The sequence below is a fragment of the Spea bombifrons genome, chromosome 8, assembly GCF_027358695.1.
Source record: "Spea bombifrons isolate aSpeBom1 chromosome 8, aSpeBom1.2.pri, whole genome shotgun sequence".
NCBI classification, from domain to species: domain Eukaryota; kingdom Metazoa; phylum Chordata; class Amphibia; order Anura; family Pelobatidae; genus Spea; species Spea bombifrons.
Genome location: NC_071094.1, coordinates 2,661,428 through 2,681,674, shown reverse-complemented (window position 1 = coordinate 2,681,674; position 20,247 = coordinate 2,661,428). Strand labels below are relative to the sequence as shown.

At 42.9% G+C, this 20,247-nt stretch overlaps 1 protein-coding gene across 2 annotated transcripts in view; it reads right to left on the bottom strand.

Moving 5' to 3' along the window:
• Window positions 1-1,327: 1,327 nt before the first annotated feature.
• GPSM1 (G protein signaling modulator 1) overlaps window positions 1,328-20,247 on the bottom strand; it is a 54,320-nt gene continuing 35,400 nt past the window's right edge. For both annotated transcript variants that reach the window (XM_053473061.1, XM_053473060.1), the window contains exons 12-14: window positions 6,800-6,959; window positions 3,466-3,674; window positions 1,328-2,024 (exon numbers count right to left, since the gene is read on the bottom strand). In XM_053473061.1, the coding sequence (XP_053329036.1) occupies window positions 1,833-2,024; window positions 3,466-3,674; window positions 6,800-6,959 (561 nt within the window). In that variant the 3' untranslated portion in view covers window positions 1,328-1,832. The remainder of the gene's footprint in view (window positions 2,025-3,465; window positions 3,675-6,799; window positions 6,960-20,247) is intronic.

Below are 20,247 nucleotides of genomic sequence, written 5' to 3'. Positions count from 1 at the left end.
GTAATACATTCAAGTACGATGCATTCACTTGGGTTTTTTCGAGTCCGGCAGCTTGATTCCAGTTTTTGTATTGTTATGTTCTGTAGATGGGCCCCGGAACATGTGTTGAGCCATACGATTGACCTTCTGACATTTATATATACCAGGGGGTTATGGGAGTTGTAGTTCTACGGGAGAGATTAACGTTACCCCTTGATTAGTCTGATTATACAGATATACCTTCCAACAGTCACGGTTTTCGGACGGTGTCCCTCGGTCCCAGGTAGCCGCCCCTCTATCCCATGGGGATCATGGGCCAGTTGGCGATCCACTGATCCATGACCCACCCCAAGGGGGGGTAAGATCAATGGAGGTCTGTGGCAGTTCTCCCATGCGACCACCTGGCGAAGCTAGGGTCGCAACGTGACTATTTAGGTAAGGCTTGCTCAATTATCGAAGACCCGCCCACTTCTGGATCCAGCCCCGCCCCTCCATGTCTTTTTCCTTATATGGACACCTTAAATATTGGGGAGGTGGAATAACAAATAATAATAATTAATAATAATAAAAGCAGAACAAATTATGGAGATCTTTTTAGATATTTGGAATCCATGGGGATTTTTTTGGGGGGGGGCAATTTCTTTCTGCATTGTATTTTCTGAAGACATTTTTTTATGTATTTTGGCAAAAAGATTTAATTTTTTTCACCCCCCCATTAAATAATTTCCAAAAGAAATTCTTGTATATGCCCGAGAAGAAGACTTTAAGGATCGAGAGAAGATATTTCGCAGCTCTGAGATAGGTAGAATGCTAAAATATTATTTTTCCCAGAAGAAAAATAACCTATATATCGACTTTAGGTTTTATTTCCTGAACGGGCGTCTTCCATGTCTGTCACTTCTTGCCGTTTTTACAACAGTTGTCTAAAAATAACAAAAAAAAACACTGCTTATGGCCTAGGAAATCTCTTAGAACCAATAGTAGTACATAAATGTTTTTTCACATTTTTTTTTACCCCAAAAACTTTAGTTTTTAGTAGTTTTCTGTGGACCGTCGATCAAATACTGTATCTTTTTAAGATAAATTTCTTTAAAAGGGGGGCCTTTCCCTTTAAGGAGCTCGTGCCTCCATTGGAAGATACGACCGGACTACCAGTTAATGGTAAAAGGAACGTAAAAATAAATACGTTCATAAACGGAATATTCTGAAAGCCCTTTACAAGCCCCTTAAAGTCAACGGATATCTTGGGGCCACCTCCGACCCTGAAGCTGTTCTGCACGTAAGACCCCCACGCAGCTCCACCGGTGAAGTGGAATCCCAATTTTTAGGAAAAATATTGCAAAAAAAATTACTAACAACAACAACATTATTGCCTTTTTAATGATTAAGGCCCTTTGTGATGGAATAAAAACTGCTGGCCGTATGGTGTAATCCGCCTACAAAAACTGCAGCCTGATCTCAACAGTCCTGGTCTGCGAGGTCCTCCAAGAGCTTGGGTCACCTCCGTGGAAGGAGCGCCGCGGTGTAGCCGCTCCTCTCCGTCTTTCCGAGACACGGAACCAGCGACCACGTGGACCGCGTTTTCCTGCTTCAATTGTCATCAGGTGACAGTCTACAAAAGGAGGTCTAGAAAAGCGGACGAGAGTTCGTTACATTGTTACTGGTTGAGCAGAGACGTCGGGACAGCTCATGGATCTTCACCACCGCTTCGTCCGCTTAACCCTCTACGCATCAGCTAATTTCTAATAAAATAAAGACGCTCTCAGCCTGCGCGCGCGCCGCGGCGGCTTGAGAGAGGTGGTTTCCTTCGTAAAAAGGCAGACGCTTGTCCCGTTGGAAGAGCGTTGAAGCATTTAGCTGTTGCTTGGTCGACGGTGTCCATCTTGCTGATGGTGGTCCTGACTAGACGGCAGGTCCACTCTCTGTTCGTCCATTCGCTTAGCCTGGACTCTCTGGATCAGACTGAAGAAGTCTTCATCCGGCATGGTGGGACCCCTGGGCACGGCGTCCGGAGGCGCGCATCTTTGGTCGTCTATCCTTGAAGACTGAAAAGGAAAGATGGCCACAAAAGTTGAACCTTTCTTCGTCAATATCAAGGACTCCTAATTCCATCAATATTTGGGGATTTTTAACATTTTTAACTGCCTAATTTTTTTAGGACATATTATAGATCTTTATCTATGGTTGGAGAAGGAACTTTCTCTTTAGAGCTCCTTCTATTTTGTCTTGAACCTTCTACTCCATTGGTTTCCCCAACATGGACTATCCTATCTTACCACGAGCTCCAATGTCGTTACAATGAAACATTTACATACATTAACATAACAACATCAGAAGGTGTCCTCATATGCAAATTAATTATTTGGAGTTTATTTGCATGAGAAACAAGGTCCCATCCCCCCTCCCCCGATCCTTATAGTTCATCCATCAAAGCAGACATACTTTTCATTAGGTGACAGCTCTCAATGAACTTGAACTTTGCTATATTAAAGGTTTGTAACGAAATGAAATACGGTGGCGCCTGGAGAGAGACGCATATCATCGTCTCCCGCATTAACACACACACACTCGTCTGTCTCCCTGACGTAAATTATATTTTCGTGGCGAATCCGAGCCCAAGTTGTCATGGCGATGAAATTGTCGTTATCACTTGAAAATGTGCACTGCTTCATTACATAGGGGTCTCGGAGTCTGAGGTCCTGCTGGCAGACATTGTCAAGATGTTACCCATAACTCCTTGGGGCGTCATTATGCGGTCAGCCTGATTTATGGGGTTGTCGAATATGAGCAAGTGGATCTATTAATGTTCCGACACGGCGAATATTCCGGCCTTTTTTGAAGCAGAGCATAAGCTAAAATTAAACATTTCAGATGGTCGGATTTCTACGTAATTGGGGACTAAGCAAAATGTAATAATTTAATAGTTTTAATTAAAAAAATAATAATAATTACAGAATGTTATTAAATAGAATGTTCCTCTCTCTGTGCATAAAGGTTTCATTGCAAGGCTATAGTGACATCATTTGAAGGTTATGAAAGTATATCTTTTACAAATGCCCTTTTTTGCTCCAAAATTGTATTCAGCCATTTTTATGTTGTCTATTTATGAAACTGGTTTATGGGAGTTAAATATTTTAATTCACTGACTCTACCCTGCATTATGTTAGGCTGACCCCAGGGAGCAACTTCTGCAGGAAGGGCCATGCTGAGGAGCTGGCCCTGTATAATGTATAGTTAAATCAGTGAGACAGACATGTATAATGTATACTTAATGTGGGGAGATTTCTTGAAATGCCCCTCCTTCCACCAGGAGATGAAAGACCGCCCCCGAGGACCAGCAATCAGCTGGAATACCAGAACTCCAAAAGCGTATATCAGGAGGAATCCCCCATATGGACATTGAGTGGCGTTTAGTGTCAGTTCCCGTCGTTAGGTCGGGTTATTCTAATAAAGCAGAACACAAATGTACATCGGGCCCACGGTTACCTGGCACTTCATTAACATGTTGAAAAACTCATCTCCCGGCTCCTGCTGGTCTCCTTCCACTAGCAGGTGGCCCATGTTATTATGAGTTAGTCGGAGGCCCGGTAAGTTCCCCACGCTTGCTCGTTGGTCATCCAGCCTTCTGCTCTGTGAACTGGCTATCAAATCGAAGAATTCTTCTGTCTGGGGTGAGGCCATCAGCGAGGAGGCAGCTGCAAAGTTAAGAGAATAAGCGTGAAATGTTAGGAGATTTGGCCCCCAAGGCTCAAAGTTGGTAGTCTGGTCCTCACATGGGCACTGGTGGACCAATCAGTGCCCATGTGACCTCAAACAAGAACTCAACTACAGTAAAAGCTGACTCAACATAACATGGTGAGTTGCTACCAAAAACACACAACTCAAGGGCTCCAACTCAACTTGACTCCTTAGATGAATATGAGTTGACCTGAAAATCCACTAAACTCTATAGGACCACCCAACTCAATGGCCAACTCATCTGCTGAATCAATTGACTCGCCGACTCCCATGGCACAAACCATTGACCATCCCTGCTCGCAACTCTCCTGACTTGATGATCAACCCAACGTCATCTGAGATCAACTGGACCCAACATTGAGAGTTGGACTATCAACTTGCGACTCAACAGTACTCAACCTTCACTAGACTTGTTCAAATGGTCCCAGTTGAGTCATGTTGAGTTGTTTTGAGTTAACGCCGTCAACTTACCCCAATAACCTCCAAATTCCTTTGTTTGGTTTGGAAATCGTATATTCAAAGAGTTTAAGGAAAACAACCAAATGTTTTGTTTCTGGATGTTGTAACCATCCTTACACCTATACTTTACTCGTTCACAATGATCCTGAAATCCACCCCAGAGATGACTGTGCCTTAATTACCAGTTGTGGAAGGGTAAAGGAGGAGGGAAGGGGGTAATTACACAGTCCCCCCCTTGTTATTAGCCCAATTAAGATGTAAGGATGCTTGCACCCTCGCAGTGAGGTAACGTTTGTTTCTTGCTTTGAGGACCAGGCATTGGATAAGACTTCTGATTACCGCCAATTGCAGTTAATTACAGTTGTTCGGCGCTGTCATTGCCGGAACATTCTGCTTAAGAAAAGGTAGTGACCGGCATTAACTGTTTAAGTCGCCCAAGACGACAAAACATGTAAATACCCCCTCGAAGCATTCATCGGAATTCTGGAATATTACTCCGTCTTCCATTGGCTTTCTACCCAAGCCTCTCACTGCAATGTATATACAATATATTGATCCATAGGGTCAGACGGAACGCTGACATCACCACAATACAATTTTTACCAAATAGGTGGCAAGGACGATGCTCTGGACCCCATTGATGTGATTTTAAGGGTAATTTTAGCTGTGAAAATGAAAAGGGATTTTTTTTTACCCCCTGCCACCATATGCAAATTCTCCTTTGTAGTTCATTTGCATATAGGGCTGCACAGTGATGTCACAGCAGTCATAGTATATATATCTCAAAAACTCCCTACACAGCGTTAGTATTGGTGTCCCTTTAATCCACTTAAACGGCTAATGATAGAGAGGGTTAAGCCGCTTAGAGCCAATCACAGAAGCAGCCCGTGTCCTTGAATTGGTAGCGATACAAGAAATAACAAGGATGAAGAAGAACTAAAGAGATTAGGCCGGCTTATGTCTCATGGATATTCACACGCCTTTCTGTATGAAGCTTATGTTGGGGGTAAAACTAGAAGCTCTTGAGACTCAGATGTGATGCAAAGAAGGTTGACTTTACTGAAAGGGTGGTAGATAAGTGGAACAGCCTTCCAGCAGTAGTGGTAGACCTACTCTGGGGGTTTATAATGGAAGGAGAAGGGTATAATGTCTGTATACCCCTCCCTTGTATACGCCATTCCCTGCGTCGGCTTTTCCGGGTGGGAGCTCTGCCGGTAGCCGAGGCCGCGCGGATTCATCACATTCTATGCTTTCTAAAACTCCTTTCTATAAATAGCCTCCCGTCAGTAATTCTGGATCTTCGGAGCGTGCAGTTGCTGCAGCAGCCGGCAGGTGGGGGTTCCGTTAACCCCTAGAGGGATATGCCCTTCATTTTCTGCTTGCCTGGATGGCAATGAAGCCATATTTTTTGTGGCAGGTAAGGCTAGGTCTACTCCAAATCCAAAACTGAGTCAAGAAAGGTCGTGGGGAGTGAAGACGCAAACTATACCCCCCAGAATAGAGAAGGGTAAGCGTGACTTTTAGGTGTGATGGGTAAGCCTGGCTTTTAGGTGTGATGGGTGAGCCTGGCTTTTGGGTGTGATGGGTGAGCCTGGCTTTTAGGCTCTGAAGGAGAAAGCATCTTCTACACAATGTACAGGAGTGACCCAGATCCTGAATGATACAGCCCCTGCCCCGTAATGTATCAGACATAGTTTTCGCCCTCGGTGCTGGAGGTCCCAGCTGGTTCTGCGGATCCCCCCCTCGGGACCAGCAGCATCCAGTAAATAATGACATGTCAAGTTCATCATTTAGGACTGAAAATGCCACAGGGGGGGTCTGTTGTATCAGCTAATGACCAGCTGCCCCACGACGGAGAGAAGTGACAGTCGCCCAAGCTACGAATACATTAATCACACTACCCTCTGTACTTTAACCCCATAGACGCCACTCTCCCAGCAAAAGGGGTAAAGTATGTGTGTTTAGTATAAAAACCATGCATGGTTAACCAGTTCTAGACGGATGAGAAACACCTTGAATTATGATTGGTGCCTCACTTGGTATATGATGCTGGGTATACTATGGAACATCTGTAGACCCGATAGAATGTTGTCTGCCACAACAACTAGAACAACCTGGAATTCACATAGGTTGCCCAGAACGTAGTCTAGACCCTATGGAACATTGACTTCTGGTTTCCACCAGCATTTCAGCCTTGTCCCTATCCCTCAAAACATATCCACTAAAGTACAGACCATGAAAGACACTTTGTGTAGTATAAATTGGATTACGCAGAGAAAACTCTAAAGAAAAGTTAAACTCTGAAATGTTGTAGAACCTACATGACATTGGGTGGACCTCTCTAGATCGTACAGAACATTGGTTGTAACTCTGTAGACCCTACAGTACATTGGTTGGACTTCTTTAGATCCTACAGAACATTGTCTGGACCTCTCTAGACCTTACAGAACGTTGGGTGGACCTCTCTAGACCTTACAGAACGTTGGGTGGACCTCTCTAGACCTTACAGAACATTGGGTGGACCATTTTTTAGACCACATAGACTATTAGTGGTGCTTTAGGTTTTGACTCCTGGTCATAGAGTGGACCGGGGCTTGTCGTTGGCCCCTCACTTTTTACTTACATATTCTGTCCTCCAGAGCTGGCATTGGGGTCGCGGGGTCCTCAGGGATGGAGCTCTGGCTGTCCTCTAACGTGCATCTCTGATCATCCATCCGGTTACTCTGAAATTTGCTCAGGAGGTCAAAGAAACATTCCTCGTCTGAAGGTGCCCGATTGATTTTCTGCAAAACAAATCGAGGCCGATAATTTAATACGGGTTCCCTCGCCTCCAGGCTACGGGCAGGGAACTGCCGGCTATTTCTGCTTCAATCGATGCAGCCGAATGATTCTCCCTTCCAGTAAATATTGATTGGAAATCCTGACGGTACAGATAGGAAGACCACGTCCCCCGAACCGAGCCACGGACAGCGGTAAAGATAAAGGAAACGGCCGAGGAGGCGACACCGCTAACTATATGTACACCTCCAGATTATTCAGAGGCACATTTGTTTGAGGGGTGTGGTTAGAGGTGTGGCTGGGGGCGGGGTTTAACCAAGACTTTTTATGTGACTTTGTGGCCTGTTGGTAGCTATTGGGGCACTTCTAATGGAAGTAGAAGTATATTGACTTGAATCATATTCATAATAAATAAACCTTTGTTTTGTCTGAGATATAAATGTAAACAAATTATTTATATCATAATCATTATCTCTGATGTCATACTTAAGTGCACTAATCAATACAATAAGTAACTTTTTTATTGTAAATACATTTAATGTCATTATATATATATATTATATATATAATAACACATATATTTATGTTATATTAAAATTCATATTATATATAAGAACCATTATTGGATTCACATGAAAGGGTTAAACCATTTTTTTCAGAGCAAATTCTGGCACAAATTATTACAAAAAACCCCAAGTATGAAACACTCCCTAAGGAATAAGTACAATTTGTTTGAAGAAATCATTTAATTCTTATATGAATATAATAAAAATATTTTTAATATTATTATATAAGAAATGCATAAAATCTTTTTTAACCAAATCTGTGGTATTTTTTGCCATTTTTATCGATCCCTTGGCACGCTCCTTTCATATTCCAAAAATAATGCAAAATGTTTAGAAGCAGACTTGCTGGAGTCACAATGAGTTGCCATAGTAACCGTGCGAGGCATAAATCCGAGCAAGACTTGACAACTCTCTTTATAGATTGTTCGCTTTCTGCGTAGTTTTAGTTGGAAATTTTCGATATGTACTAAAGAAACCATATCTTTGGCAAAAAATTAGTTTGAGATGACGTAGGCTGTAGAAATAATTCATATGGGTCCTCCGACGGCGGACCCTAAGAGGAGACCCCATGAGCCGCGAGCTGGCCATGTAAGACGCGTTGGCCAACCAGTGGCCCAAATGGAGCCATAAAGGATGAGGTCGTTGCTAGAAAGTAGCAATTATCAGAAATAGCACAAATTTTCTGGAATTAGGGAAAACTCGGTGGATAAATTCCTGCAATACTCCACGCCACAAAATCAGGGACTTTTTTGAGATGAACCCTGTGATGTACCCTCGGGGTTATTAAGTTGCCCACATTGCCGTTCCTTTTACCCAACGCATATATTATATTTATTTTATATTTAATTATTTCATTTAGATTTGTTGGTCGAGAAGAAACAGAATATTTCTTTTTTCCCCCCAAAAGGGGTAAAAGAGATATTCTTTTTTTGACTTAATCAGGTGAAGTTGAATATAATTGTTACCCCCTAGTTATCAAGTAGAAATGAATTCAACAAAATGCAGCGGATTCTGCAACTTTACTGCCCTTGCTGACCCCCCTGTACTGGACATAAAATCGCCCTTTTTTCCTTCTTTAATGGATACCATTGACCAATAAAGCCCTCTAGGTAAAGGAAACCCCAGTAAGGGGTATTAATTCTATATCCTTTACTATACACCCTTGATATACCCCAATAAGGGGGGTCTCTTTCTGAGGGCGTCTGTCTAGTTACCTCTCTCTTCCGCCCCACACTTACTGTCTACAGGTACATTTCTGCTAAACGAGTATCGATGTTCAGCGAGGCTTAGCGTGTCCTGAGCGTTATTAATATTTCAGGACGGCAGGGCGGAGGGAAGCACCAGGTTTTACTCCTTTATTAAACTCCCGACACGATGCCGCTTTACTATTTTAGATTTATTTTAGATAAAACGATCCATACAGTATATCCAACGCCAGTTACTGCCCACGTATCTTCTGCACCCCCTGTTGCCATCAAGGGAGGAAAGAGGGGCATCAGGCGAGGAAAGAGGGCAATCAAGAGAGGAAAGAGGAGCACCAGGCGAGGAAAGATGGCAATCAAGGGAGGAAAGAGGAGCACCAGGCGAGGAAAGAGGGCCATCAGAAGAGGAAAGAGGACCATCAGAAGAGGAAAGAGGACCATCAGAAGAGGAAAGAGGACCATCAGAAGAGGAAAGAGGGCAATCAATGGAGGATTGGCCGCTTCAAGCCCGTTACCATCTTTGACCGTAGCCCCAGCGCGTTGGAACTACCCCTTCTTACATCTTGGTTTTACTATAGCCTCGTAGCATTTTTTTTTCCAGAACGGGTCATTTATCTGATGAGTCAGAATTTGTTTTCCTGGATATGTTTAAAAAAACAGAATTTCTCCTGCGTTCTCCCTGTTGATAGGAGAGCACCGGCCATCCTTTGTGCTCCCAACGCTAGCCTCGCGAGCCCTCAAGCCATCCTCCGAATTAATAAATATGGAAGAGGGTCGGCTAAAAGCCACTTCAACCGTTCCATCTTTATCCCGGCGCTTCCTCTGTCGAGAGGTTTCTATTAAATCGAGAGCTCTTCACGAAAAGGCTGGAGATGTTAAAAAGAAATTCCGAGTTATTATTATTATTATTTGTTCTTTAATAGAAACGCCGGGTTATTTTTTCTATCGGAGAAACTTCAATGAAGTCCGTTTATAGAGCAAACCCCGGCTCCTTAATTGGTTTGGGGAAATTAGACGCAAGCGGCACCCACTTCTAGCTGGATTGTTTAAAGCATTTTGGTCCATGGAAGAGGTTTGGATAAAAGCACAGGATCATTGGGATGCGTGATAAGGAGAACATAGGAGATTAAACATGCACGGCTTGGGGAAGAGAAGAGAGAGGATGGGAGAGAAGAGAAGAGAGAGAGGGAGAGAGGGAGAGAGGGAGAGAGGGAGAGAGAGAGAGAGAGAGAGAGAGAGAGAGAGAGAGAGAGAGGATGGGAGAGAAGAGAAGAGAGAGAGAGAGAGAGAGAGAGAGAGGGGATGGAAGAGAAGAGAGAGGGGGTGGGAGAGAAGAGAGAGGGGTGGGTGGGAGAGAAGAGAGAGAGAGGAGGGATGGGAGAGAGACATTTAAATACATAGAGGGATTAATAAAGGACAGGAGCGAAGTTTCTTTCAAAGGAGCAGAAAAGTTACAACCAGAGACTGGAATCCAACACTAGAGGATCAGAGACTGAGATGGAACAGAAAGAAGATTTAATTTACTGAGGGGGGGGGGGGTAGAGAAGTAGAACAGCCTCCCAGCAGAAGTGGTAAAGGGTAATACTGGCAAAAGGAAGTTAAAAGTGAGGATTTCCACGGAGGAGGCCAGAAGGTCCAACACCATTCCATAGTTCACAATGACCCAATGTTTAGTTTCGCCAGTCCCTCCATCCCAATCCCAGCCTTAACAATCCATAGAAAAAGGTGTTAGAAGATATTACGAGCTCCGCGAGAAACGAGTTATATTCCGAGCCGAGCGTCCCAGGTACGTATGATGTCACGGAAAGCTGTAAATTGAACACCACACTTCCACTTTCCACCCAACTGAATTCATTATCAGAAGATGTATAAATCCCGCAACGTGGCAGACAGGGCGTTAAAAGACGCTTTACGGGAACAGCCCGTGTTTAACGTATTTACCTTTATTATCGTTTATTACAGGCGTTATATCTCCAGCTCTGAAATGTATTAATAGTCCACATATTTGGGTTTCCAGAAAAATAACACTTTTCACTATTAAGGTCTTATCTACAGAGATGGAAGAGCATTCTAATATATGCATTTTGTTATACGCTAAGAGGTAGTTGTGGTTAGCCTCCCAGCGGAAGCATAAGAGGCGTCAATGCCCAAAGAAGGTCTAAGGTTTAAAAAAGAAAAGGAAGCGTCAAACACAATGTTTTCTCCATAAACCAAACATCTTCTTCTAGAACATAAAAGAGGGCATCCAGAAGCATGTTTTGCCTGTTGTAGGACAAAGTTGGATGCCAAAATTGGCAAAATTGATTAACCCCTTCACGACAAAGCCCGTAGATGTACAGGCTCACAATGTATGCCCTTAAGGGGTTAAATAGGACACATTTTGGGGTTTCTTCCTTGAGTTGACTCAAAGGCATAGCCTCCATCAGACGTCTCTTCCGTCTACAGAAAGAGAGAGAAGGTGAAGAACCGGAGCTCGATTTTACCCCAAAAAAGGATCCTCAGCTCTTCGGAGCCGTCACAATGGAGGAAATCCGTGTTTGCCGAGCGGCAGCGCTATCTCAGGTTTATCCCCGTGGGAATGACGTATAGGCGGCCGGATAAAAGGATTTATTTTTTATTCTTTTTAACCACATTTAGTTTTTCCGGGAAACATGGTCTTTATTCGTCAGAGGCTCCCCACCCTGTCATTCGAAACGGGCACTAGGACGTAATTTGATTTCAACGCGGCTGACATCAAATCGAGAGGGGACCGGCTTCCTGCCAATTAAAGTAAAAGCCTCACCGACCTCCCTACCCCTTCCTCCCCGTCTCCCCACACACGCACACGTATGTCATATGTCATCCACGCTCTCGGCTGAGATATCATCACAAAACCTTTCATCTTATCCCAGATGGGTCTACGGCGGGCAACCTCGGAATATCCAGGATTCCAACAAAGAAAGAAGTCAAGAACGGCAGAGCTTTTAACTAAACCCTGTCCACTTTATCCGCCATCTTTCAAACAATATCAAAGAACCCTGGGCTTCTGACGCCATATGCATTCCACGCTGGTCCATCGTCGCTTCTGCTGTAAGCTTCCAAGACGTTGACTGTTGAAGGAACTCTTAAGGGTTTCTTGAGAGGCGCCATATGTCCCACCATTCACTCAAATCTAAGGACCCCAACCCTTCCAAAGAACAGAAGACCTGAAGTAAAGCCAAGTTGTCAATCTACAGGAAGAGGAAAACAGGTCTGACGGCTTCGAGAGACCTGAACATGAGGTCATAAGTTAGTCTTGTGAAGTTTCTTATCTTGTACCCAGTGCCGTGTTTGTTTGGCAGGGTGTCCGCGTTTACAGACGTTAACCCTTTCACGTTGCTTTTTGGGATATTTTGTTTCTAACTGAATGACCTTACTTGATGTAGATTAACTCCTCGGAATCTTATGTGTGGACCTCGGCCAACCACCACTCCACGTTCCGACCTTGGTGCCTTTCATACAAAAGTTTTGAAATAACCTTTCATTGCGTATCCCAAAAATGATCTATTGACCCTGGAATTTTGGGAAGATAAAGCCATTGGGTTAGAATCTTCAGACGCAACAGAGACATCAGGATTCTATCTGAAATAGGTCATTGAATGATCTTATGATGTCATAATGCAATGAATTTCAATATTCATGGATAGGCATATGGCTCCTGAACCTAAGACGAGACCAGCGACCGGTTAAGGTTTGAGTCTTTACAGCAGGAGAAACGGGCAGACTAGATGGGCCGACAGGGGCCGATCTGCCGGCAGGTTCTAGGTTTCTACGATGAGGCTGAGCACATCTGCGGAGAATTAAATCAGCCAGCGGTAGGTAAAAGCGATGCCGACAGCTGAGCCGCGGCGCCCGTAGAATCTGTTGTCAACCTGCTAGCGGGTCACGGGCCTTAATTAGCGTCCGCGGCAGGCTGCTGCTTCTAGAAGGCAGCTATAAATGTTAAATGAACGTTGCAGGAGCAGTGGAGCTTGGACGTCGACGGCTTGAGATGTTTGCCGGAGACAAGGAACGCGTTCTTCAATCTGAGAATATCCCAGAAGGAATTTAATGCCTTCGCAGCAATCAGACAGCCGCTTTCAGGTCAGGAGAAGAAAATCCCTCGTACAACACGAGACGGGGGCAACGTTACATGTATGTGCCTTTTATACATACATGCGCAGGCATATATTGGCTTCTAACCGTATATTGCAAGCATTTTGAACTGTAGTAATAGCAATCTGGAGAATTCTCCAACTGTATTAGCCTCTACCACTTCTGCTGGGAGACTGTTCCTCTTATCTACCACCCTCTCAGTAAATTAAAACTTCTTCATATTAGATCTGGTGCGCCCGGTTGCCATGACTCCTAAAGTTTTACGACATTAGCCGTTTTGTGTGTTTGCGTTGAAATTTCACATTTATGTCCTGAATTCTAGATAAAATCCTAGATATTTGTTAAATTCAAAAATCCTACTTAAAAAAGAAAGAAGTTAAAAAAATAGTTTTCTGAAAGCGCAGTGGATTTTTTTTCACCTCAGCGCTAAACAGACGCCTTCCGAGCCAACACAACGTCTCCCGACCACAAAAAGGTCGCTCCGCGAAGAATCCTCGTTATTATAAAGGCCCCCCCGGGGATATGGTAGGAAACGCAGAGGTGGATGAATCTATGGCAGAACGCGGGGGGGGGGGGATATTATATAGAAAGAGAGGAAAGAGAAACATCCTGGAGGTGCAAATTTACACGAGCGGGCGAGCAAAACAGTAACTGAATGGAAATTCTAAAACAATCATGCCTCCCAAGCGACCTTGTTTAGTTTGACCAGTCCTTCTTTCTGCCCCAAATCACTGTGCCCCTCTTTCCTCCCCTGATTGTCTCCTTTCCCTGCCTGATGCCCCTCTTTCCCCCCTTGATTGCCCCCTTTCCTCTTCTGATGCCCCCCTCTTTCCTCCCCCTGATTCCCCTCTTTCCCCCCTTGATTGCCCCCTTTCCTCTTCTAACGCCCCCTCTTTTCTATGACCTCAGAATGTTAGTGTTTGGTTGGGGGGGGGTATAAGATATTTTTAATAACCCGTACAATTTCATTACTCTTCTCTGATCCTCTTCCTGATTGGCTGTTTCATATATATATATATTTTTAAACTGCAGACTCGGGAGGTAATAGTTAATTTGATCCGCGCCTTAAATGCCCCGAGGTGAACGAGTCCCTCGGATGAAATCCATTTCCGGAAATATTATGAAACCCGGCGACCCGTTTCATGGAAACGCCGCGATGCGGAGCCACGTTTAATGGCGTATAGATTTTCGTGACGGGTTCCCTTTAATTCATTCCGGTGCAAAATGACCTTTAATCCGATGGCCTCGCCTTACAAATAAAACGGGCAGAATAAGCGACTCCCTTATAATTAACGAGTGAGCCGTCGGCAGGGCGACGGATTATTATTATTACAGGGGGTACTAATTATTAAATTATTAAAGACAAAAGAAGTCAAGAGAATAGATTTCTAATGAACCTTCCGAGAGAACACGGAATATTTAAGTTTTGTTGTCACGTCAGCCTTTGAAACCTCAGAGGTCTCTTCTTCATTCTGTATTTTTTTCTATGTTGGCCCAATGAAAGGTATCGACTTTCACTAAAGACTCCATCTGCAAGCGCGTCACAAATGGTTATACTTATTAATTAATGATACTTTGTAATGACATGTATATGTCGGTATAAAATTACACAACCGCCCCTTTAAATTATGTTTAAGGTACGTTCTGGAGGCAAAACCCCCATTTAAAGGAGAACGTTCCTCCAACGTATGGATGCATTTTCCATAAGAGTCCCCAGTACAAACGGAAATATTTATACCCTGAGCATGGGATGTAATTTAAAGACATATTACTTTGCTGAGAGAGTGGTAGATAAGTGGAACAGCCTCCCAGCAGAAGCAGTAGAGTGAGGGTATTAAGCATGCATGGGATAGGCATACGGCTCCTGAATCTAAGACGAGACCAACGACTGATTAAGGTTGGAGTCTTTACAGCAGGAGAAACGGGCGACTTGACGGGGGCCGAATGGGGCAAAAAAATTAATAAATTTGCAAAATATTGCATAAAGATTAAAGTAAAACAATCCATTTTTAAAGCCGTTAGAATTCCTTTAGTGAGGTCACTTCTCGAAGTTTTCCACTCCGATACACCAGTGACCTCTACACCCTTCTGGCATAGTAATGGTTAATTTCATATATATTTTTTAATTTAATATATTTAAATAATTTAAAATTATTTAAAATATTAATATACATATTTAATTTACATATGGGGGCCGACCGGTGCTAGGAGCCAGAGACACCTTTGTTGCTCCCCAAAATGATCTAATTGGTTCATCCAGCCCCCCCCCCAAATAAATTGCCCTTTAAATATTTTGGAGTCCCGATTAATTATCACCCCCCCCTTTTTTTTTGCTACTAAGGGGAAAAGGGGTTAAATCCGTCCACCCGACATCACCCACCCAATTAATGTTTGGACCACCGACAGTTTCTGCGGAAAAATATATAACAGACTTTCCGGGGGTCTCGAGGGGGGGGGGAATTATAATTTCATATTCGCAAAATTATAGCAAAGACACAAAATTTCATTTCTAGGAGAAAAAAAATCAAGACAATTTAGAAAAAACTGATTTCAGAAAACCAGCGTCCTACTGAATTTAGAAAAATATTTCCTCACTTACTATTAAATACCCAAAAAACACCACTTTTACCCTAAAATAAAATGTAAAACCTTTCTTAATTAGCGATCGAAAGATTAAATAAAAAATTCCCGTATTATTCCCCGCTTTTTTTTTTGTGCTTAGAAGATCTGAAAACGGGGCGAACGGAGGCAAAAATAAAGCGAAAAAATAATTGGTCCAGCAAAACTTCTAAAAGCACAAAAATCTCGGCCAAGTCGGCAACGCAGAAGCAACCGGCACAAAAGTCCCTTTCTTGAAAGGTTCAGTAGGTCTGTTAACCCGACGTTGCCTGGAACCATCTGCAGTATCTTCACAAAACTTGATTCCACTCTTGCGATAAAAGTCTAGGATTGGAAGGAGATCGGCCGCGTAAAATAATATTTTTTTGGGGGGGGGGGTTAAAAAAAATAATAAAAAAAAGGGGTAATAGGAGGTATAAGAAGTTTCAAAAACATAAGGCTGGAAGACGGCGATTTAACCCGATCTGCCAGATCCGCGAGGGGACAAGAAATCCCACCGGCTAATCACAACAGGGGAAAAAGGGTTAACCCTTCCAGAGCCGACGCGGTGAACAAAGCAGAGGACCGTTTCTCCGCTTCGCTCGGAGCGGGTGAAATAATCGTTTCCAGGGCAACAAAGACACAATGCGCAGACCGCACAACTAAAGTCTAAAACGATGGAGAATTCTATATAATCCATCGAGAAGGAGCTGTCCTGCGCCCCCCCCCTAATTCTAACGCCCGATCTCTAATCACCCCGCGCCCCGATCTCTAATCCAGGCTCGATGTACTTACAGCCGAGGCAGGTGGCGGATCTCCCCGGGAGGTCTTGGCCGGAGATTTCGGAGGAAAGGGAGTTGTGCCGGGAATAAGAACGAGAGGACGTAGCCGGGAATAAGAACGAGATCAGACCAGCTCCCAGCTCTAGCACCGCCGCAGGAGCGAAGATCTCCACTCTCTACTCAGCCATGTGGAAAGCGAAGACGCTGCCAGCGAGCTGCCATGGACTCGCGTTGGGTTTAAAGGGACAGCCTCCGCTCGATAGGCTGGCCGACGATCCTACCAGAGGGATCCTGCCTCACCAGCCCCCCCCCCCGCGCCCTCCCACCAAACCTCATGCCTCCACTTCTCCTATTTAATAACTGGTTGTGTAAATAAAACCCTGCGCGCTCATTGAAAATCACAATACACTGGGATATTAACAACATTAACCCCTTCAGCAGCAACACAGACTAAACCTGCCCGGTACCTTTATTTAATAAATAAAAATACAAGTAAAAAAAAAAAATCTGGAATATTGCCCGGAGGTCTAGCAGCCGATATTTTTTTTTTTCCTGAATTTTTTTTTTTTTTGAGAAAAAAAAAAAAAGAAAAAATTCTATACAGAAAAAAATATTTTATGGAATATTTTTTGCAGAGCTGCTAAAGTAAAATACAAAAATAAAAAAAAATGGTAATTCAAACCCACATTAAAAAATGTCCTTTTTGTAAATTTGTGATAAATTGCGTAAAAAAAAAAAAAAAAGGTTCCGTCTAAGGAGAAAAGGACAAATTTTCGTATATTTTTTTTCTCTGTTATTCAAAGAAGCCGGAATTTCTAATAAAAAGGCACACAATGGAGGCATAAATTATCCAAACAGAAGGACAGAGACTGGGAGACGGTACTCATCATCTTGTGAAAATTATTAATTTTCTAAACTTGGAACTCGGACGCGTCTGTCTGGAGATCGTCTTTGAAGAATTTATTCGTTCGCTCTACGAAAACATAAACTGTATTTGAATATTTGACCTTCACGGGACAGAAACAGGATTTGTTTCTTGCGAGCGTTACATTGTATCTGGGAGAACAGAACTTTCACACAATAAGCCGCTTGTTGACGCACAACAAATTCGTTGGATTGTGTTTAGTCTGTGAGGGGTGTCGTGTTTGATTTGCGAACATACAGGTGTGGATCACGCCAAGTATGCGTGGGAAGCGTGTTGGACTGAAATATGATGTCATATCTCAAAAATAACAACTTATTTTAAATAAAAAAAGTCGTTTTATGTACTGTCCTTTCATTACAGGACAAATACTTCAACCTGCCTTGGGTGTTACTGAATTGTTTCAGGACCCCACATACTGCGTTGGACCTCTCTTCCCAGTAGACTAGCTGGGGGAGAACTTGAGATCTGAACCTCTAATCCATATCCCAAGACCCCCATTCACTGATTCAATGGAGCCACCAAGGTGTTGAGGAAGAGAAGCTCCATGTCGCTGCCAAAAGCTATGAGAACATGTACTCCATGATGTGGTTGGCACCTTTAGACGCTTAGTTGCTTAGATGATCTTTTAAGGGTTAAATCCCTCAACCAAACATCACCCACCCAATTAATGTTTGGACCACCAACAGGTTCCGCGGGGAAAAATATAACAGACTTTCCGGGAGGACCAATGTCCATTCCAGCTTGGAAGCTTCAACGTTGACATGGACATCACCGTGTTACATTGTTACAGTAGAATCGGTCTATGGAATGTTCTAATCTGTTTGACTCATCGAGTTAACCATTTTTTACTCTTTTTGCTATATGATATGTTAGTCTATACCAAATAGAAATTGACTTTTTTATCTATATAGCATCATGCCATAGTCTTTTCAACGCCAACATAGACCAGCTTTTGCCTCAAACTAAGTCAGAATGAGTTATTTTCTTGTCCTCTAGCCTTCAACCTGAGGCTTTTAGATGATGTTGAGGACATAGGTTTAGCTCTGTATTGCTTTAGAAGAGAGATGATGGCCCGAGGCAGGCAAGGACACCAACAAACCCCCTTGGCTGTTAACGAGATATATCTCCCATTCATGGAGAACATTGAGTGTTGAGGCCAAAAAGTTTTATAGTCTATATGAAAACAAAGCAATCTAAACCAGGTCGTGGCAATATTAGAGAAAATGACTATGAAATCATAATTAACTTCATTAGAGCTCTTATAATATCAGGAGGTAAGGAATTATCACTAGTCCCTGCGTGCAATTCACTTATTCCTTCCCAAAGGGGGTGTCCTACAAGCTTCTCGATAGAACTAATCCCATCATTTCCATCTGTATTTTTGCATTAACCATATACTGACGCGTTCAGCAACCTACAGCGGTTAGGGTCCAAAAACCCAGCTACATTATTCTCTGCAGGCCAAGTAATGAAAATGGAGGAGAGGATGGGGAGGGTGATGGGGGCAAGAAACCGGGGTGAATCCACAGTTTTTTTGGCTATCAAGCCTGGATGAAATTTAACCTCCGATAAAGACTTCAGAGTATGCAGTCTATCGACATGATGGATAGATACTAGCACAATTCTCATATATTGGTCAACATTTGGCCAGAACACCCAAAAAGTTGGGGATCTGGTGAAGGGGTTAAACAAGGATGACCTGTTTTTTGAGATGAAAAAAAGTGAAAAGGTCCATTTTGGTCAAGCAACGTAGGTACGTTTTGAGTGGTTATAAATGTGACTTAATACTTGTCCCACCTCCCCATGACCATTTCCCCCATACCCCCATGGCGATCATCTGCCTATGAAGCCTTTTATTTCTTTTTTATTAGGATGTAGGAGGTATTTTTAGAGGAGATAGGGATAAAAACATTGCCGTGGGGTAAAGAAACCTAATGGTCATTCTTGTACCCTTAAGCTTTCCATGAGCTCCCTATTTGGATCAAATCCTAAATACTTATTTTTTTAGTGTAACTTTGCTACCATGTGATGGTTCCTCAAGACTTGTAGAGCGGGGAGATATTCTAATCGATGGTCTATTTCTGCCACGAAGGAGCAGTATAATTACAGACCACCCACAGAATGACATAATCAGATGGGGGAAGGTAGGTATTAGGCTTTTGTGCAGAAAGAGAAGTTTTTAGGTGGTGACAGCCTAACGTGTTATCAGGATCCATTGTTCCAAAAAGTTCTAACTTCGCTGCTTGTGAGAAAGCGGTCTTCCCTCACCAGATTGTCCCTCACCGTCTTGGGGAAATTCCAGCTTCATATAAATCCTAATATCAATCTAGGAGTAACTTGAGGTTCCTAACTTGAGGTCCTCCTAGACTCGGCAACTATAGAAATAGCTAAATCAGAACTCATCAAAACACTAGTTGTAGGTAGTGATCCCTTTTAGCGACCAACTCCATGGAGAGACTGGACTGGGCAAATCCAAGAAGCAAGGTAGTTATACTTCCAAAATGTTTACTGCAGGTGCTTAATATTTTGCATAAAACAGAGTCCTTGCTCCACGAACAAGACCACAGAAATTATAAAAAAAAAATCCTTAAGTACCAATTAACCATAAATGGCGGTATGGTTCAAACAATCGTTTGGGATATGTATGGGTCAAATCACCCAGCATCGAGTCATTTCCCCGACTCTGTAGGACGTTTCTCTCTCTCTCTCTACCTGGAGACTGATGAAGTTTACATTTTTCTCCCCTAACGTTTCGCGAATTTTACACGCCTTCTCCTACGATGCCTCGCAGAAGGTTTATATTTCCCATGAGTCTCTGCCCCCTGCTCTATGTCACAAGTTCTATTTCCCCATCAATCAAATTACAGAAGAGACGACGAGTTTGGAAATGATCAGCAGCCCTGGGAATTCTCACGTGTCGACATAAACCGGAGAGTGAATCTGTCAAATATTTATCATAATATATATATAATAAATACAATAATAAAATATATATAATAAATACAATAATTATATATATAATAAATACAATAATAACATATATATATATAATAAATACAATAATAAAATATATATAATAAATACAATAATATATATATATAATAAAT